Here is a 22,036-nt window from a genome sequence, read left to right on the forward strand (position 1 = left end):
ACTGGAAAATCCTCCTAGGCTGAAATCCCCTCCTGTCTGACTGTTGCTGCTTGCAATAATCAGTTCGTCCGCTAGGTGGCACTGTTATCCGCAGAGACCAATCGGGACACTTTCAGCCAATTTTAGAGCAGATATTTTTATTTATTTATTTATTTTTATGCTCTTATTGTACATTTTTATAATTTTCTCATCACTGCCTGAAGCGATTTCCTCTTCTCAGGAAGGGTTTCTCTCATTCTCCACGTGCTGTCTTTACTTTTCACGGGTCTCGTTCGAATTTTCCGTTCCACCTTAAATGGTGCAGCGGTTACGTTCTGGCGCCTGTGCGCCTGTCCATGCTCCTGAATGGAACTGCCTCGTTCTTTAAGGCGGAACGGAACACTGGGATAAGAACCTGGCGAATTTCGGCTTAATTAAAGGGGAACGCCACCGATTTTCCAAATTTGATGTGAAATGCTTCATTTGCAGAGAAACGTACAGACCCTTTGTACAGTGGTGGTGATAGGAACCAAGCGTCACAATGTCTACAACATAAAAATAGCCACTTTATATACTGTCCAAAACCACCAGTGAAGCTACACGTGTCTTCTGAGATTTTATATGTAACGTTGATGGTAAAATGCTGGTAAATCTGACAAAATTCAGTTTTCTTTGGGGACTATTTTGCCTCACAACGCCCTGCATGTACCCCTCCACCGCGAATGGATTAAAATAAATGGATTACAATACATTTTCAGTCAAATATTTTTCACAAAACCATTATAAACCTATGCCTCAGACATCAGGCAGCATATATGTGACAATTACATGTAATAACTTTCTGTGAGGGAGCTTTTAGAGGTGGACGTCTGGTTCCTATCACCACCACTGTGAACAATTCCGACTCTAAATTTCTCTAGAACGGAGCATTTCACACCAAACCCCTCTGAAAGACCTTGTTTACATCTCAAGGGCTGAATTATTCAGAAATTGTGAAAATTCGGTGGGTTTTCCCTTTAAAACCATAAACCCACCCCCTTCCTCTGACTGGGACTCATCCCGGGGCTGTGACTGCACCCCCGTGCGCTGGCGGCGCTGCGGAGATTTGCTCCACGTTTATCCGCCTCAGAGCGCTGGGCGAGCGGACACACGAAACAACAGCCAGCGGTCTGAGACGCGTCTCTCTCCTCCTCCTCCTTCAGCCTCTTTTTCGTCGCTTTTCTCCTCGCTGTGGATTGTAAATTCGCTCTGCCTGGCTGCTTGAGTGGTTCAGCCGATGCCGGATATTATTTTTTGTGTTTTTACGTGTTATTTTCCTCCCATATTCTTCACCGAGAGGCCCCGCGGATTAAAGCGACGTGTAGCCGCCTCGGGGCGACCGTATCGGGGATGAAGTCTCGTTGGGGCTCGCTGTGCTCGCTGTGGGCGGTTTGAGCCGGGAACTCCCCCCAGAATTTGTATTCATTTATTTTTTCGCCTCGGAAAGAAATAAAACACCAGTTTCCTCAATCCTGGACACCCCTGGAGCAGTTTATGACGGTAAGGTTTTGTCTGAAGTGAACTCGAAGGAATGAGAAGCTGAAGTCGGGCTGCTCGCCTCTCTCTCGGTGTCAGTATCGGGGAGAAACGGCTGCTAAGCTAAGCTAAACTGGCTAACCGTAACCTCGCCAGCTGCGCAGGTTAATAAAGTTTTTAGGTCACGGAGAAACGCGAAGCTGAAGAAGCTGAAGTCAGTTGCCTGTTCGAATTGTCCCGTTCCACCTTAAATGGTGCAGCAGTTACATTCTGGCGCCTGCGCTATTTAAGGTGGAACGGGACAGTTCGAATAAGAAACTGACCAGCTTCGTCTTCGACCCGCAGGCTCTCCGGTAACGTTACTCTGGGCGATAATTCAGCATTTATGCCTTTAACAAAAACAGACAGCTGCCTTAAAACAACACGGTGGGATGGGGGGCTGTATTATATTATATATATATATATATATATATATATATATATATACACACACACGGGGTAAGTTAGCCACTAGCGACGTTTCTAAAGGGGAATTCTACCCAAAATTCAAAATTCCTGCATAACTTGAATGTAAACAGAGTCATTCGGAGTGGTTTGGTGTGAAACGGTTCACTGTAGAGAAACGTACAGACTCTCTTTACAGTGCTGGTGATGGGAACCAGGGGTCACAGTGACCACAACACATTTTATGTACCTTCCAAAACCACCAGTGAACTTACACGTGTCTTCTAAGCTTTTACATGTAATGTTGATGATGGTAAAATAGTGAAAAATCTGAAAAAAGTAAGTTTTCTTCGTGGACTGTTTTGCCTTACACCGCCCTCTGCCATAAATGGATTAAAATAAATGGATTAAAATGCATTTCAAGCCGAACCTTCGTCTCAAAACTGTGATAAAACAACGTGTTAGATATCAGGCGGTGAATTCATAACCGTTTGATGTCGTAACTTTCTGTGAGGGAGGTTTTAAAGGTGATCGTCTGTTTCCTGTCACCACCACTGTGAACAGATCTGACTCTGTAGGTTCTCTGTAACTGAGCATTTCACGCCAAACCGCTCTGAAAGCCTTTGTTTACATCTCTGCCATGAAATGATGTAGGATTTTGGTAATATCAGTGGAGTTCCCCTTTAAACAGTTACAGTATGTTAGTGACAGAGGCAGACTGGACGGCTGGTCTCATTAAAGGGCCGTGAACGTTTTCCAACCTCTCTTTATCCCTTGGAATTAAATAGCCTGTTTTTGTTACTGTGCCTTTAAGACCGATACGTGTAAATGACCTCTGTTCTGCTTGCTTTAAGCTTTTTGTATCTGTCAAAACACGTCTCGCCATTGATTTCAGTGCAAACGAAGCTTTGACGGGCGACAGATACCAGCACAGTGCATGAAAATGACTCTGCTGTCCGCTGGAAAAGTTTAACAGAGTGGAATATTTGACGGAACGTCAGCCGATAAGAGACGACTGGGCTTCATACGCAAAGCAATGCAAAGCAGCTCGGGCTGAAACACTCCTTGTAACTTCATTATGAGTGGGTGGGGCTAAACTGCTCTTGGCTGAGTTGACGGAATAAATTCTGTGAATAAATTTCGCTGCTGCCGGAACAAAACCTCGTATCTCATTTTTTGTTTTTCAGTTTTCGACATATTTTGAAAATGCCCGTTGCTCTTTACATTGTGTTTAAATTTTATGAAGAATGGACCAAAAGAAACGGCTGAAAATGACTTAGAAAAATTTCTGGTTCCATTGACTTGCATTAAAAGTAGAGTATGTTTTTTCCTTCTCCTGTAAAGTTACCATTTTGGAGGTACGAGGTTTTGTTCCGCATCACAGTATGTCGCACTGTGCTTTTCTGAGCATATCATGGATATCATCAATACTAAAAACTCACTTCCCAACTGTATGTTTGATTAAAAAGAGCATAATTTGTCTTTCATTGGAGTTTAATTGGTTTTAGTGCAGCACAGCGTGTAAAATATTGAGTACAAGTCATTGTACTCAACAGCGATGTGATGTGAGAAGTTTAGTTTTTGATGATATGGATCCTTTGAACTTGCTTACCCTGAGCTTGTCAGCTCGCTCGGCCACTGTGTGATGGATTTCCATGCATTGTGTTTCTTGTTTGTTGGGAAAGTGGGCTATTTTAACCTGGCACAGGCCTAAAAATGTCCTTTTTTAAGTCCGTGTTGAGAGCACGCCCTGAGCAGTGGCAGTCGGTGACCCTTGGAAATGCTGAAGGTGTGTTTATAGGGAAGAGATGATTCATTGATTTGGATTGATTGATCGATTGAGTCAGTTCCTGGCTGTGTTTAGGTGACATCATCCTTAACTTTAATGTCAGGTGAACTTTAATATGAGACCTCGGCTGTTTGCCCTGATTCGGCGCTGGAACCCAACGCTGCAGCGTGGTGGATCTCCATAGCTGGTGTTGGGCACCATTGAAATCCTAGACTTAATGCACCTCAAAGCTTATTATTCAGTAACTACATGGAAAGCAGGCTGAGTTATGTTTCAGCTATTGAAGTGAGGTGGGTGCTTTGAAATGCAGTGGTTGGTTTGACTTGGTTGGTTTGTATTGGAGTGTATTTAGGGACCGACTAAGGGACTGTGTCTATTTAAAGGGCCCATATTCTTCACTTTTCTTGTTCCACTTATAACATTTTCTGGATTTATGTGCCAAATACAGTCAGAATTCAGACCATTTTTCCAACCTCACTTTATCACTTGGAGTAAATTAAACGAAACATGAAAATGGATGTGTAATATGTCTTTAAAACTGATGTAAGTGAGCTCTACATATAGTTGTGCATGTGAGATAGGACCGTAACATTACTGCCGGGCAGTGTAATAATATATATCATTATTGTGCCCTGTGATGGACTGGTGACCTGTCCAGGGTGTTTCCTGCCTTCCGCCTGATGAACGCTGGGATAGGCTCCCCCCAGTGACCCAGAAGGATGAGCAGCTTAGATGATGGATATCATTATTGTGATAAATGGTCACAGTATAATTTAATATGCTTTTCTGAATATGTTGTGGATCTCGACTGGACTCAACTGAGCAACTGCCTGTTTCATTGTGAAGAGAGCAAAATTAGTCCCATTTAATTGGATTTAGAGCAACACAGTATGTAAAATATTGAATAAAAATCACAGTTTTTGACCGTGTTTTTTAAGACGTAGCACTACTGGCTCGCTTTTCTCTGTTCCAAATGATCAGATGTCTGAAAAATAAATATTATATATTGTTTATTGTTAAGTGACGTTACATATCGGCTTGATTTGACCCACAGAGAACATGACTAACGCTTCTTTGAGCCTCCATACTTATGCTCGTGGGTATATTTCGGTTTGTCCATCTGAATTTACATGCCCAAATCGTAAGGCAAATTATTCAGTAACTGCATGAAATAAATGTAGATTTTTTTCTTTTGTAAAATCTCCCCTCAAATTAATAGAAAATGTGTTTTATGATCACAAACATATCGCTATATGCTTACAATTTACTGCTGAAAGCCAAAAATCTTAGACACTCTTTGTATTTTTTTATAAAAATAATTTTTACAGAGCAGATCACTGAAGAGACGCCGTCTGTTTATAGTTTATAGCTCAGATTTGTGGAAAAATGGGTCGACTTTCAGTAGACAAAAACTTGTGAGTTCAGCTTCTTTTATTATAAGGGTTTAAAATTACATCACCCATCTATTTGACTAGAAAGAAGACAGTTACAGCTCTCATACGACCCCCACCTTTAGAATGTAGCTTATGAAATATGAAAGTTATTAAAAATATGACGAAGTGCATTTTGGAACCACCGGTGGTTCCAAGGAGTTAAGAAGGTTAATAAACTCCTTTTGCACAGAATATGACACCGTTTTTATGGCATGTCGATTCACACTGGATTAATATAAGCTGAGGTTATTTCCGCAGCTTGTTTTATGGAAGGTAAGAGGCCCCAGAATCGTTACTGAAGTGGGATTTTAACAGGATTAAATTCACCATTATATTAACATCACCCCACCTCCGTATGTAAAACTAATCTCGTCCGAATAGGTCTTAAGATATCTTTACAGTGGTGGCGATAGGAACCAGGGGTCATGATGTTTTCTAACACAAATATAGCCATTTTATTTACTATCTAAAACCACCAGAGAACCTAAACGTCTTCTGAGCTTTTATATCTAATGTTGGTGACGTGTGTACCTCTCTGCCGTGAATGGATTGAAGAAAATATACATATAGGCCAAAACTTGATCTCTAAACTATCATAAAACAACGTCTCAGAGCTCAGGCAGCTTATTTATAACGTTTCATGAATGGCTGGGCAGCGTGGCGGTGTTTATTATTATTGTGGCAAATTACGTCACTATATATCATGCCTTTCTGAGCGTATTGTTGACCTCGTCAGTAAGAAAAGACACTTCTCAACTGTACGTTTTATTAAAAAAGATCTTAATTAGGCTTGTTTAATTGGATTCAGTGAAGCACAGTGTGTGAAATGTAAAATAAAAATAATTGGATTCATAGGTTATTATTTTCTTATTATTTTCGAGATTATTTTCTAGATTAATCGATTAGTTGTTTGGTCTATAAAATGGTGAAAAATGTTAAGTGTTTTCCAAAGCCCAAGACGACGTCCTCAAATGTCTTTTATTTATTTATTTATTTATTTTTTGTCCCCACCCCAAAGATGCTCAGTTTGGTGTCACAGAGGAGTAAAGAAACCACAAAATATTAAAATTTAAGAAGCGGGAATCAGAGAAATTTGACTTTTTTCTTTCTTAATCGCTCAAACCGATGAATCGATTACCAAAACAGTTGACAATTAATTTAATAGTCGACAACTGATCGATTAACCGATGAATTATTGTTTCTCTAGTTTCTGATAGTATTTTTAAAAGGTGGCACTACTTTGTCTGTTTCAACTTATTAGATGTCAAAAAAAATTGTGTATCTAAAAAAAACATACATTTCTGCCGTATCTCCAACCTCTAATTTCTTGTAATGATGTTCTGTGAGGTAGATTTTAGAGGCATTGAACTCCTCGGACGTCTGGTTCCCATCACCACCACTGTGAACAATGACTTTTCTTTAGATCAGAGCGCTTCACATTAAATCACTCTGAAATTCTTAAAAATAGGTGGAATTGCCCTTTAAAACTTAAAGCTTGGCTGGTCAGCGTTTTGAAATTCAGGGTGCTCCTGCGTTTGAGCTGACGGCGCATTCCCAGCCCATTTTGAAGGGGTTAATTTTATGCAGGACCATTTGCTGGCGGTTTTGGGGAGTCAGCTGTTGGAAGACGATAGCCTGCGGTGAGAGGCCTGGCGCACACTGACATGCACCTGAGCCGGAGGCGCGTAGAGCCGGCTGGAGGGGGGTGAGCGGAGAGGGTAAATGAAGGCAGGTGTCTGGACATTTGGGAGGGTAACACCTGCCCACTTTAAGACTGGAAGCCTAAATGTCTGACTGAGCCTGTCTGAGGGGTCTGCACTGCTAACTGTTGACCGTTTGGGGTAGAGTTGGGCAGCATGACAATACAGGGTGATTCAGAAAGATTCATCCGATTTCAAAGTGATTTATTTCCCTTGTAAATCGTTACAGATCAGTGCAGTAAACTGTAAATGGTTTAAATGGGCATAAAGTTTATTATGTAATTTTACAAGGTCTCAGTATGAACCTCCTCCAGCTGTACCGACAACATCAACACCATAGTCAAATTCATCCCATACTGGATTGAGCATGTCGGGTGTCGCTGCACTCACGGCTCTTTCAGTGCGATTTCGGAGATCATCCAGTGTTGTGGAACCAACGACGAACGCTCTGAGCTGCACATTTATGACGGATTCACTCTTATTGAAGTGGAGAACGCAGAACGCTTTCCGCTCAGGGGTCTCATCTCCTCTCAGACTGAAGGGAGTCGTCTTCCACTGACAGTCAGAGACTCTATGACCCCCTCTTACAATAGGATTGTGATTGGTTCCTAGGCGCCTCATGGTGTAAAAATACGGTGGTTTAAAATCGGATTAATCTTTTGAATCGCTCTGTTTATCGTCATCAGCACTACTTTATCTTAGAGCTGAAAGATTAATCGTTGTTACATCAAAATCGCAGTTTGAACGAGTGCAATTTTCAAATCGCAAGAGCTGCAATGTTAATTATATGCTACATTATCTACAGTGATGTCTTAACTTTTAAATTGAACAAATTTAAACTAATAACATGGAGCTTGTGAGCTGCCTGTAGGTGAGTTAGACCAATCAGAAGCAACAAACACCCATGTTCTGTATAAGTTACATCACAACCATAACTAACTGATAGTCTGGCGCACTCAGCGTTCAAACTTTATGCCAGAAAACGTTGATAGTCTGGAAAAAAAAAAACTTGGAAATTAATTTATAGAAAATTACTGCATTTAAATCACAATCGCAATATTGATCAGGAAAATTGCGATCAGATATTTTCTCCAAATCAATATTAGATATTCGATTTAGATATTGTGGGTCGTGAAAAGTTCTTGAAGTATCGTGATATTACATTTTTGCTGTATCATCCAGCTCTAATTTGGAAGGCTGTGTTTGGTATTAGATAAAGTACCACACCATAGAATACTCTACCATAGAATACTGTAATAAAATAGTATGAAAATATCATAAACATTAGGGCCTGACGGATGTTGGCTGGTAGTATTGGCTGATGTGAACAACTTGAAGCATCTGTTTTGGTGAAAATGCTACAGTGTGTTATTTAGTTATTTTTGTTTGTTGTTTGAGTTTCTGTTTGTTTATTTGAGTTTAAGAAATATGATACCTGAGAGCTGATCGTTATTTCAGTCAGTAAAGCTCTGGTATCATAAACTATTGGAGCTCAGAATTTAAAATCTAAAATTTATAGACAATCTTATAGACAGGAATGTACAATAATATTAGAGTCGTATTGGTATCGGCAGATACTGTTCAGATTTGACCCATAACTCAAATGGATCCTTGATGTATTTATTGCACTCCAGAAGAGCAGAAAGTTCAGGTGATGCTGGTTTATTGTGCTAAAATATCTTTTATAGATTTTATTGATTTTGCTGTATTTGTAAACCTACAGAAACTGGTTCTGTAGTTATAGACTGTACTGGTCCTGAAGAGCAGAGCTGGACAGAGTATTTCCCACCCTGTAGTTTTGCACAGTTTGGCTCACAGTAATAACCAGGCCAGAATTAGCCTGGCTGAACTTTAGTTTATTTGTTTGTCGGTTTGTTTTTCAGTCTAAAATAGATTATGTTGTGTTGTGTTGCTTCTACAATCTGATTTCTATTGGTCATTTATTACTACATACGTTAGAATAGAACAAATGCATTTATTAATTCAGAAATTAATTTATTCTAATTCTAACATATATAATAATATACTGTTTGAAAAAAAAACACTTAAGGAAATGAGTCGTGTGATGTTTTGCGATGAGACAGCAGCTGTCATTTCGGAGGGAGGTGGTACGGTTGGTGAATCGATTGAGTTTTGTTCATAAGATCAGCTTTGCAGGCTTTTTTGTTTCCCAAGTCAATATATTGTGTAAGTCATGGCTTTAAAAGTGCTTGTTATACTAGAGCTGGAGGTCAGTCTGATGGGGCCAGATGTCATTTTGTAACAGGAATACACATCTAGTGATAACCGTGGGGGAATTTGGCTTGAAGTGAGCCTGAAATCAAAACTTCAAAATTTCATGTATTGTTTACTGTGAAAGGAGAACGAGTGGTGGTTTCCCATTCATGACTTTAAATGTGGGAAAGTAGACATAGAGTGAGAACAAAGCGAGTTTCAATACGTTAATGAAATTGACTGAATAGTCTTGTGCTTAATGTCGTTTTTGCGCAGCTGTTTAAGTTACTTTTTATGAGCCCATGTCATGGAAAACTAAACTAAACTGAAAGATGAAGCGTTTATATAACGAAAATGCAATTTAATACAATTTTCACATCACAAAAGCTGCAATTTGTTTTTAAATTTTAACCCACACTCAAAAAGTTCTTCAAGGTTCTTTAAAAAAGATGATTCTTTAGTAAAGACAGACATTCTGCATAGAACCGTGTTATTCAGTGGTTCTTCAGGTTGGTGGAGAATGTGTTGTATATCATCATCATTCTTTATTTATGCTCTGGTTTACATAGAGGGGGTCCTCATTTTTAACGTAGCCGAGAAATACACAACAAATTAAGGTTGTTAAAGTAAAGATTCCAAAGTAAAGATAAAATAATAAAAAAAAAAAATTAAAAAATTTAAGAAATACACAACGATAAAAGAAATTGTATGTAATAATAATAATAATAATAATAATAATAATAAAAAGAAGAAACAGTAAAACAACAATAAAAAAAACAATAAAATATGAGAAAAATATCTAAAAATAATAACAGTACATGAAATGGAAAAAAATTAAGACTCCAAAGTAAAGATAAAATAATAAATGTTTAAAAATATAAAAGAAATACAGAACAATAAAAGTGTTTGTATAATAATAATAAGAAGAAGAAACAGTAAAATGTTAAAAAATTGAGTAAAAATATATAAAAATAATAACTATGTAAAATGGAAAAATAAAGATAAAAATAAATTGATAAATAAAATATTCAGCTAAAACAGTTACAAACAGAACTAAAGTAATTCGAAAGTAAAATTTTAGAAACCCTGGGAGAAACGAGCGAGTCGAGCTTTAGGGTACCTTGTACCTTGTTCCAGCTCGCTGGTGCCCCATAGCTAAAGGCAGTTTTACCAGCTCAGTGAAAACTCGAGGAACCTCAAGTGAAATAAAATCATCTGAGCGGGTTTTGTAACGTGTATCCTTTACAGTGAGCATGGAGGGAATATACTCTGGCATCTGACCGACAAGAGTCTCTTAGATAAACAGTATCCAGTGTGTTTCCCTTCTTACAAATAGAGAGGACCGTCCCACTCTCTCATATATGTGGTTCTAAATAGCACCAAAAAAGGGTTCCGCTGTTGTTACGATGTCAAACTTGTAACACTAGAAGGTCATTTTGGTGCTGTATAGAAGTCTAACTTCTTTAGATGTTTTAAAGCAGCATTAGCAAATAAGAAGGTCATTCAGTGCTGCCACACGCCGCTGTCTCGAGCAGATAATGCAGCCTTTTAACATCAACTTAAATTTTAATCTCCTGTTTTTATCTCAGCTAACATTACTAGTCTAGCGCCATCATATTTCACTAACTTTTTATCTGGAATAATTTTTAGACTTTGATACCAAACCTAAAATTCACTAAATGATGTTGAAAATTTTATACTATTAAATCTATATGAGGTAGAGTACAAATGCCCTTGATTTTGATGATCACTGGTGCTTTTCTATGTGCTATAGCTGCACTTTTTGCTGCCCAACCCCAGAGAATCTCTGTCGCCGGGCCGCAGAGCTTCTCGTCTGGAGTGCGGTAGCCTTTAGCCGGCTGCAGTAGTCTTTTTGTGCTGCCTTCTTTGGTGGAAAAGAGCAGCTGATGCTATTTAGCACCACTTTAACAGGTTTGTAGTCACATCTGGACCCGTAAGGCTAGCTAGAGATTTGCTGAATGGCCTTAGTGAGGTATTCCTGTCCAATTACGTAGCTCCCCTCACGCTGAGTGATGACTCTGACTCTATCAGGACTGAGCTCATTCGAATAAAGACTGAGCTGTAGGCTGGATCAAGAGGAGACTTGCCCACCACGGGAAATGCATGAAATGTCATTCTGGCGCTTCTCTCTGCCTCACCTTACTACGGAAAACCTCCAGAGGTGTTACAGGATGTATGATTAGTAGTGTTGTCATGGGTGTTATGTGTGCAGAGAGCTCTGTCAGCACCTCCGTAGTGGCTGCTCGTGGGGCCGACCAGAGCAGAGAATAAAGACATGGCGAATGCCGCTCAGTAAGAGCTGTTAACGTTATACCCTCATTACTGCAAGTCAGCAGCATTTAGGCTACATTTACGCAGCAGGTAAAAGTGGCCTAAATCTGATTTTCTCACCAAATCCGATTTCTTTGTTTGGCTGTTCACAGCATCTTTTAAATGTGACCTTCATGCGACATCAGTCTGAACAGATCAGCTCCTAAACCGACCCGCATATGCAAAAGAAGAGAGCTTCACGTGGAGGGAAACAGTCATGACGGACAGCGAGTGCCAGTCGCTCCCGGAGGTTTCGGTTTCGTTTTCGCCAGCATCACAGGAGCGATAATGAAGCTTCATTGACTGGCAGCTGGGCTCAGAATGTGTTCACCGTAAGAAGGGCACGTTATTCGGCCACGGCCACTTCTTTGGTTCGTGTCCTCAGATTTATGAAACTTTTTCTTGAGGCTGCAGCCTCGTTCCCCTATGGGTCTCTTCGAACACGGAGCGGTTTGAAGAGTCTCTTCTGATTTTTTGGAACAGAAACGTCAGCCTAGAGCTGGGCGATATGGCCAAAAATGTTATCACGATAAACAAAATTCATATCGTTCGATATCGATACATACCGCGATAAATGTCATCATTATTTCTTTCAAGTTTGAAGGCTGATTTTTGCTCCTGGGGGGTTAATTGCTGTTTTAAACTATCCTTTATGGTCTGAACACGACAAACACTCACCAAACAGTGGAACATTTCACAGATCTGTCATGGCAGAGTGGGAGAGAGTGTCTGCTGAGCTGTTTTTACCAGCTGGAAAAGCACGGCTATTTTGTAATAGTCATAATTTAAGAAAGAAAACAGATTATGTTTAGCTGGTGCCGAGCGCTCGGCTACCCCGCTACACATGACATCACAGTATTCAGACACCAGCTAGACGACTGGATATTCAATTGTAGTGGTTTAAGGGATGAACCGCAAAATATCAACACCAGACAAACGGAGTCCTCCTTTTAGGTACGTTTAAACTGAAAGCGGTGCTTTTGTGTCTTGTTTGATCTACAGTATCATCAATTCTCCGTGTTGTGGAGTGACGGAGCGCTGCTTCAAGTTAGCCAGCTGCTAAAAACAGCTAGCCTGGAAAGCTAGCGCTCTCCCGCTCTCCAATGCCTCACAGCTTCCTCAGTTTACTTTAGTTTAAATCGCTTTCCTTGCAGTAGAAAACACCACCAAGGCTTTCGCTGAACGTGGAAGTGTGAGAGCGGTGTATTATATCGAACATTTATCGAACATGTCGTATCGCTCTATCGAGGAAAATTTATATCGCGATACTTATCGTTATCGTTTTATCGCCCAGCCCTACATCAGCCTAAATGTTTACGAGTCTCAGCAGCGCAAAATTATGACGAATGTCCAGTTGGATTGATGTAAAAGTCGCATGAATTCCGATCTGGCTGTTCAGACTGATTCGCATCGCCGCAGATCGGATACGTATCGGATTTCAGTACCACATATGAAAGCGTCTCTAATCGGAATTGAAAATGTCAGATTCAGTGTGTTTATCTGTTTACACTGATACAGATTCACATCTGTCACATATGATGAAAAAGATTGGATTTGGGCCTCTTACCTGCTGTGTAAACGCAGCCTTGGAGAAGCAAAAAAGTGAAAGGAGAAGTGCGTGCGCTCCGCCGCGTGAGCAGCGGGCTGTGGAAACCGAGGAGCTGCTCGTTGAGTTCAGACTAAATCGTCATTCTCTTTACAATTTCAAGTCAGCAGCCAGATCATATAAAATATTTCTCCAGCTCTGGCTGTGATCTCTGTGTTTTAACCTCATATTCGTCTCCAGTTTGCGCATTTACATGCATAAAAACACAAACAGGTCCTGTCCAGTTTAGTTTTGTTTGTGTCACGTTAACTCGTGTGTTGTGTCCTCTTTTCACTTTTTCTTCTAATGTGCAGCTCCTCACAAAATAACAGAAGTCTTTTAAAAACGATGTTAAGTTTATAATGCTGTTTGTGTTTTTTTTTAAATGGGTGAGGGTTTTAAAAGTCGTGTAGTGTACTTGTACTTCTGTGAGGGTTTCCGATTACAGACCCTCGTGGTCACCCTGAGGTGAAGTCAGGAAAGGTCAGGAGCTGCAGGCCGCGCCACTGAAACAGATGCTGTTTCTTTTTCTGTAACTATCAGTGAGCCGTAACCCAACCCTGACATAACAGCCGGAGAGTAAATAAGCTGCAGAGAACGAAACAAAAAAAAAAAACGAGCCTGGTAGAACTTCAGTGGAGCAGAAATTCCAGTACTTGGGTACCAGTGAATTGGGAGGAGCAGCCAAAACCCGTACTCTAGTAAAAACATTGTTATACGTGCCCAACACCAGCTTGAGTAGACGTACAAAAGCAGCAGCTTAAAAAAATACTTAAGTACTGAGGAACTGCAGTGGAACTTCATAGCATCTCTCACCTATGTGTCAAACATAAGGCCTGCGGGTCAAGTCAGGCCCGTGACACAGTCCTGCTCGGCCTGCGAAATTATTTAAATTTGCTATTCCTATTAGCCCATTTCACCCTGAGATGCACTACAGTCCCCAGCATGCATTGTGCTCTGACCCCCTTCCCCCAACAACAGTCTGTGGGCTGCTATACTGCATTCTGTAGCATTACAGAGCAGCAGTTTAAGAAAGATACTGTCTGAAATGACACTATTTCAAGAATATTGACTCAGAAAGTGGGATTGGATTATATAACGGAGGGAACGCAGCGATCCACGCTCATATATGTGTGATGTTTATGTGTAGATATGGTCGTGTGGTTGGTGAGGCACAGAGAACCTGTTGGTGTGATTTGTTTTTCCTCTGGTTTTATATTAAGCTTGTTTTATTTAATAGTCTATACAGGAGTCTTAACGTTATGCAGTAGTTATTCATTTACAGTGATGGTTAAAGCTTTGCAGCTTGGTAGGTTATAGCGTTCCTTTGTCAGTGTAGATATTCATCATAGATTAACTTCAGGACCTTCTTACGCCAAGCTGAAGCTTCTTTTGCCAGCTTCTTGTTTGAATTTTCCCATTCCACCTTAAATGGTGCATCAGCCAGCATCTTGTTAGAATTTCCTAACAGCTGCACCATTTAAGGTGGAATGGGAAAACCCGAACAAGAAGCTGGCGAATAGGAAGCCAACTTTAGCTTCGTCCTTCTTACTGTGTTTTGGGGGATTTATTTTATTTTTATGTGTATTAAGATTAGAAGAGATTCACACTTTGATGGATTTGCTGGTGTGTCTGATTGTGTTTCTCGTGCTAAACTCAGTTTTTAACGTCAGGTGGAAATTGAATACTTTCCTGCTGGTCTGGATGGCTAATTAGCGCGATCAGTTATTAAAGTAATAAAAGCTACCGAGAGCAGATCCGTGCAGCCTAGATTAATCCATGTCTGAGGGTTATAACAAAACTTGGTGAAAATCGGTTGAGTATTAAGGAAGTTGTGGCCGATTTAATCCTGAGACTCATCGTTTCTCAATACAAGTGAATTTGTTCACAAGCGGATCTTGACCTCTCCAATATGGCGGACGCACAGACCTGTCGCCTCAGATAGGGAACAACAGACAATGCGGCATCTAGGTATGGATATCTTTGGCCAGCGCTTACACAAAAAGAAAAGCTGCCTGTTGTCTAGTTCATGCAAATAGGCAGTTTTAAGAAAAACTACCTAAAACAATTTGATTTTTATTAAGAATTTTATTAAGAATTTTTATCAAGTATTTGATGCCCGTTTTGCTGTTGCAATTTTGGCGTATTTTGAATAAACAGTGGCAAAATGTTAAGTAGAAATGAAATAAAACACAGCTGGCCTTTTTAGTGGCCGGGTTTGACACCCCTGGTCTAGAAACTGAAGTTGGTTGAATTCTTTTCTCAGAGCCTTTTGATCTAAAATAAAACGACAAAACTTGAAAGTCATCGGTGTGAAAAGTCACAAAGCAGTGCAGGAGCTGATCCAACACAACAGAGTTAAATTAAACACAAAAAAAGACTGAAATGGAATCAAAACTTTACTCAAGTACTGAGAAGAACTGAGTAAATGGAACTACACGTGTACAAACAGTGCTGTGCAAAAGTCAGAGAACACCCTCATTTATTAACTTCCAGTCAGAATAGCCAGTCAGCACAGCCAGTATTAGCTTTTCAGCGTCAGGAAAATGCAGGAAATGTTTATTTAATGGTAAATCACACTGACGTCTCCACAGCTACATATAAGTAATATAAGTTTTTTCTTTTTTTTTTTCACTATTTACTGTGTCCACCTTTTTGCTTTTATTACAGCTTCCATTCTTTCCATGCTTTGAGTTTTTCAGAGAAATCTGCTGGGATAGTTTTCCACAACCTCCAAAGTTCAGTCTTAGAAGTTGGCTGCATTTTCTGCTTCTCACAATCCAAATAATGACAAATTTACAAATTTACTCACCAGTCCATAAAACCTTACTCGTCTCAGTTTCAGCGTTTTTCACACAGTTGATCTTTTCCACAGTGTCTGTGTTTACATGCAAAATGTTTGCCAATCTGATTGAACACATTCCGATTACAGATTAAGACTGAGGTGTTTATTCTCACTCCACTCAACAGTCTGATGAAAATCTCAGTTTACATGCTCACTACAAGCAGTCCTATCCAGACCTACGCACATGTTAGAGAACCACTTAGTGTAGACGTTACCATGACAACCAGCATCACGTGAGTCCAGTCAGAGTGAGACGAGCAGCAGTGAGCAGTGCTTGTGGTTTAATTACTTTAAAATGATGTCCGACTCAGGAAAACGTCCTTCACGTGTCCTTATTAAAGAAGGCCGAGAGGAAGACGTCGTGTTCTGAGACACATAAGCTGGACGTCCGTCCCACCGCCGTCTTTTAAAGATCAGAGCATAAACTTCGTCTCCTCTGCAGACCAGTTTCTGCTCCGCCATGTTGAACGGTATAAACTTTCACTATGACGCGACGAACATGATCAGAACGGACTTAAACTTTCCGATAGGGAATGTAATCAGATTCAGGCGTTTACACTGATATTATTCTTCTATTTAACAGATTATTTACAGGATTACCCACCTCGTTTAATTGGATAGGAATTGTATTCCGAATGGCCTCAATTGGACTAGTCTATTCTGATTAAGCTATTAGTCGGATTATTAACAGATTGTTAGGCTGCACGTAAACATGACTAGTGAGGGCTTCTTGAACAGCTACACATCCTTTCAGACCCACAGCGTTGAGTCGTCTTCTCACAGTGGAAGGATGGACAGAAACACCTGTGGATGTTTTCAGGTCTGAAGACAGAGCAGGGCTAGATTTTCTCAAAGATGAAAGCTGTAAGTGCTGTTTGTCTGATGGGGACAGCGTTGGTGGTCTACCAGGTCTTCCAGGTGGTTGCCAGGTTCTTACGCAAGTGGATCATCTTCTGTCTAATCTCCTTAGAAACATCTCCTTTTTAGATGTTTGGTTTTTAGATGCACATGAGTGAAAAACGTATGTGGTGGTGGTGGTGTGTTAGTGTGTGCTGCGCTGGTCTGAGTGGATCAGACACAGCAGTGCTGCTGGAGTTTTTAAACAGTGTCCACTCACTGTCCACTCTATTAGACACTCCTACCTTGTCAGTCTACCTTGTAGATGTAAAGTCAGAGACGATAGCTCATCTGCTGCTGCACAGTTTGTGTTGGTCATCCTCTAGTCCTTCATCAGTGGTCACAGGATGCTGCCCACAGGACGCTGTTGGCTGGATATTTTTGGTTGGTGGACTATTCTCAGTCCAGCAGTGACACTGAGGTGTTTAAAAACTCCAGCAGCACTGCTATGTCTGATCCACTCAGACCAGCGCAACACACACTAACACACCACCACCACGTCAGTGTTACTGCAGTGCTGAGAATGATCCACCACCCAAATACTACCTGCTCTGTGAGGGTCCATGGGGGTCCTGACCACTGAAGAACAGGGTAAAAGGGGGCTAACAAAGTATGCAGAGAAACAGATGGACTACAGTCTGTAACTGTAGAACGACAAAGTGCACCTATATAGTAAGTGGAGCTGATAAAATGGACAATGAGCGTAGAAACAAGGAGGTGGTCATAATGTTTTGCCTGATCTGTGTAAGGTGCGTTTGGTAGTTGCTTGTGTGAATGAGAACATTAAAGTGACTGTAGGTGGACAAAAATGAAGAGTATGCAAGTTAGTTACTGACAGCCTTGAGGCTAATTTTCTATGTTTCCTGCTTGTTTTCTAAAACCGACAAATGAGTCACTCACTTAAAGAACGTTTTGACTGGAATGAAAGTAAATGAAAGGGTGGTCTCTGATTTCTGCACGGTCCTGGATGTTTTCAGCCGTGGATTGAACTGTGAAATTTTAAAAAACGGCCCAGATGGAAGTTCAGAAATAACAAAATCTCAGAGGTTTTTCTTGTGTTGAGGTTTTTCATGAAGTGTGGTGGCAATTCAGGATTTCAGAGAGGAAAAAACACACTTAAACATGCTGTTGAGCTTCCTGCTGGTTTCCTTGGCCAGTTTGCCGTGCGTTTCAGACGGACGTAAATAGCCCGCCTCCCTTTTTTTTCCCCTGTCATTGTTAATTCAGGGCTTGTGACATGAGTCAGTGAGACAACGAGACGTTTTAAGTATAAATGAATGAAGTTCTCATGTCTGGAAGGAAAGAGGAAGCTGTATCTGCTGCTGAAATATTTGCGCCCATGAGTCACCGCGATTCCATTGAAAGCCGAGCCGTGTGTTTTGTAATCTGAGATGAATGTGGGGGCAAGTAGAGCAGTTCGACATGCAAGTGCCCTGCACGAGTGCTGCGGTAGTGAAGCCGTTGTTTTCACTGTCGTACCCTTGAGCTCTTTGGATTAAAGACTGAAAGCTGAACGTAGAGCAAAAGTATGTGTTGCCACCTTTTATTTACGCTCATTTTTACATCACGGGAGTCAGACGGTTTGTATAATTACAGCACTTTTCTCGTCTCGACCCCTGCGAGGGTTGAGTGGTTTCCAATCCTGGCAAAGCTTTTTTTTGGGTTGTTTTTTTTGTTGTTTTGTCAGTCGCTGCAAGTTTCCTACTGACTATCAAGTTCACACCAGTTTGTCAGTGGTCAAATCAGGTTGAATAACCTTTCTATGACAGTGGTTTCCAGTCCTGGCAAAGCTTTTATCACAAAACCGTCTTCTACAGTAGATTTTAGCATTTTTCTTCACCAGATTCTTGCATTATTGGGTTGTTTTGTCAGTCGCTGCAAGTTTCCCACTGACTACCGAGTTCACACCAGTTTGTCAGTGGTCAAATCAGGTTGAGTGACCTTTCTGTGACCTTTTCTGCATGCAAATGACTTGCTACTTCTTCACAGACACGTTTACATGAGCCTCTCTGTGTTATAACAGATGCCAAAGACGAGCGAAACGCTAAAACCGAGGACGCCCGTTTACAACTCTGACGCGTATCCCCAGTGAGTTCAGCTGGAAATTAAATTAAAAGCACATCTGGAACGTCTGAGGTTGGTCAGGATGCTCACAGCACACAATAAAAACACATCTGGATGCTCAGACTACTGCTCAGTGCCACCGCTTGTTCCGTTCCAGGATAATTTGGAAGACCGAATTGAAGTCAGAAAGTGCAGGAACAGCTATTTTGTATATATGTTGCTAATACAAGCAATAAGACAATTACATGGTAATAACAGGATGATAAAACATATATAAACCCATCACTTTAAATAAATAAATAAATAAAAGTTCAACATGAACTTTTACTCCGTTTTGGGCAAGCGGACTGAAAGTCTACTGTCCCGAGCAGAGGTTATACACCGATCAGGCATAACATTATGACCACCTCCTTGTTTCTACGCTCATTGTCCATTTTATCAGCTCCACTTACTATATAGGTGCACTTTGTAGTTCTACAGTTACAGACTGTAGTCCATCTGTTTCTCTGCATACTTTGTTAGCCCCCTTTTACCCTGTTCTTCAGTGGTCAGGACCCCCATGGACCCTCACAGAGCAGGTACTATTTGGGTGGTGGATCATTCTCAGTACTGCAGTAACACTGACGTGGTGGTGGTGTGTTAATGTGTGTTGCGCTGGTCTGAGTGGATCAGCCACAGCAGTGCTGCTGGAGTTTTTGAACACCTCAGTGTCACTGCTGGACTGAGAATAGTCCACCAACCAAAAATATCCAGCCAACAGCGTCCTGTGGGCAGCGTCCTGTGACCACTGATGAAGGACTAGAGGATGACCAGCACAAACTGTCCAGCATATAAAAGAGAATGAAGGCAACGTCAAGTAGGACAGTTCCCTGTCAAAAATACCTACACACTTAAAAACGATGGTTCTTCAAGGGTTCTTTAGTAAAGAAAATGGTTCTATATTGAACCAGGAACATTCAAAGAACCCTTTCAATGAAGAAAGGACTCTTTGTGTCGGGAAAGTGTTCTTCAGATGGATGGAGGATGTGAATGGTTCTACGTGTAACCCTTTTGAAAAGGGTTCTGTGTAGCCACAAAAAGGGTTCTTCTACTATTACGATGTGAGACTTGTTACAATAGAAGAGCCCTTTTCGGTGCTAATTGAACGCTTTTCGAAAAGGTTCTATATAGAACCATCTACAGCACGTTCTCCATCAATCACAATGCGAAGAATCCTTTAATCATGCAAAGGGTTCTTTGAGTGTTCACGGTTCTATACAGAACCATTTTCTTTACTAAAGAACCCTTGAAGAACCACCATTTTTAAGAGCGCATGGCTTATTTGTGGCATGCCCAGTACTATTGCCGGGTTCTTTAAGGAGCCAGAGGTGGGTTTTCGCCGCAGAGAACACTTTTTGGCAGCTTTTTTTGTGAGAGTTTATCGTAACTTTGAACCGAACGGTGAATTTTGAGATTACAGGCTGCCGTTTGGCCTCAGGTCCGTCTTTGATGAGCCGCAGAACGAGCGAGAGAACGCGGTCCGGCTGCGCTTCGGGCCTCGGCGTGTACGGATGAAGCGCTGCGTGCTCCACCACATCAGTCCAGGTCGGATTAAGAGATTAGGTACGCTGGGCTGTCATAGTGGTTTCATGGATTGCAGATGAGTCTACTGTGACTCCGAAGATGAAACAGGTAAGCTCATTAAGAGATTAGCATAAGCTTTGATGATTACTCGTTGGGAATGCTTTGCGATGCTGGAGTTCAGCTGGATCAACAGCTCGTGTTGACTCATCCCGAAAAGGCTGTGCGTCGGGATGCTGACGGGCGGTGTCGGAGTTCTCCTCCAGAACGTGTGTTTAAAGCTGGCCTTGCGGTGCAGTGCGCTTGATTCCCTGCTATCAGCAAGGTTTTCCTCAGCCTGTCCACATCCAAACTGGTGGCAAGCTGGGAAAAAAACGTTTTTCTTTTCAACTTCCTCCAGTAGCTGCTTGTGGTTGACGTGCCGAATGTAGCCAGAGGCTGCAAAAGCGTCAGCCTCTGTCAGAGACTGGCTACAAGTGTGTGTATGTGTGTGTTGAGATCTGGTTATGAGCTCTTGTGGACACAGTGCTTGTGTACTCACCTGAGTCATGAGAAACGCCACCCCCGTGAAAACACACAAACTGCACATTGCAGTGTTTATGTGGGCCCGGCGCAGCAGCGTGGGCTGCTTGCAGACGAGGAAAAGACTCTGTTTATTCTACAAAAATAAAGTTTGGTTCAAACAAACAGCCAACAACTGCGCCACAGATGGTCACTGGCTGGCCTCTGATTTACGCCCCCCCCCCGTGATCCACCTGGACTCTGCCAGGGCACAGGCGGCCCCGCCCTCCCCCGGGGTCCGCGGCAGAGCTTCAGAAACTTTTACCAACCTGACGGGACTCGAGAAATAATCAGCAGTATTCAGAAGTTAAAATGTTGAAAAAAGCTTTTTTTTACCACTTTTATGTAACATGAAGTGCAGTCCAGATACGTTTCTTCAAGGGTTCTTTAGTTAAGAAAATGGTTCTATTTAGAACCATGAACACTCAAAGAACCCTGGCTTCTTTGCATCTTAAAGGGGTTCTTCAGACTAGTGGAGAATGTGCTTTAGATGATTCTGTATTTCTATAAAAGAGTTCTTCTGTTGCTACTCGCTTGACATTGTGACAGTAGAAGAACCCTTTTTGGTGCTATATAGAACCCTTTTCAAAAAGGTTAGATATAGAACCATATACAACACATTCTCCATTAATCTGAAGAACCATTTCATTATACAAAAAAAAAAACTTTGGGTTTGAGTTCTTTGAGCGTTCGTGGTTCAACATAGAACCATTTTCCTTACTAAAGAACCCTTGAAGAACCATCTTTTTTAAGAGTATCCCTTTCTTTTAGGCTCGAGTCAGGCTCAGATTTTACACTTGGGTTCTTGTAGCCCGTCTGCTGCCTTTAAAAGGTCCATATTTGACAGTTTATGTACCAGTTATAATCCATCTTTACACGGACGGTTTCCAAACCATCTTTATCGCCTGCAGTCAAACAGGCTGTTTTTGTTACTGTGTCTTCAAGACGGATATATGTAAACAACCTCTGTTCTGATTGGCTGCCTTGTATTGTTCCTCTTTGAAAAGGCAGTTGTGAGGAAGAACACTCCTTCAAACTTCAGTTTGAGTGGGTGAGGCTAAACTGCTGTGGGCTGAATAGGTGGATATATGTAAATATATTGGTTTTGTGAAAGCACAA

The 22,036-nt window shown here is 41.2% G+C and overlaps 1 protein-coding gene across 3 annotated transcripts in view; it reads left to right on the plus strand.

Annotated features, from left to right (window-relative positions):
* Window positions 1–1,117: 1,117 nt before the first annotated feature.
* The window catches only part of ptpn4a (protein tyrosine phosphatase non-receptor type 4a), a 94,045-nt gene continuing 73,126 nt past the window's right edge, over window positions 1,118–22,036 (plus strand). For 2 of the 3 annotated variants that reach the window (XM_036571629.1, XM_036571638.1), the window contains exon 1: window positions 2,328–3,020. In XM_036571629.1, the coding sequence (XP_036427522.1) occupies window positions 3,017–3,020 (4 nt within the window). In that variant the 5' untranslated portion in view covers window positions 2,328–3,016. Of the gene's footprint in view, window positions 1,519–2,327; window positions 3,021–22,036 lie in introns of those variants that run through there. The other variant, XM_036571640.1, reaches the window with a different exon arrangement.

This window comes from Colossoma macropomum, unplaced genomic scaffold (genome assembly GCF_904425465.1).
Source record: "Colossoma macropomum unplaced genomic scaffold, Colossoma_macropomum, whole genome shotgun sequence".
In the NCBI taxonomy this organism is placed as follows: Eukaryota; Metazoa; Chordata; class Actinopteri; order Characiformes; family Serrasalmidae; genus Colossoma; species Colossoma macropomum.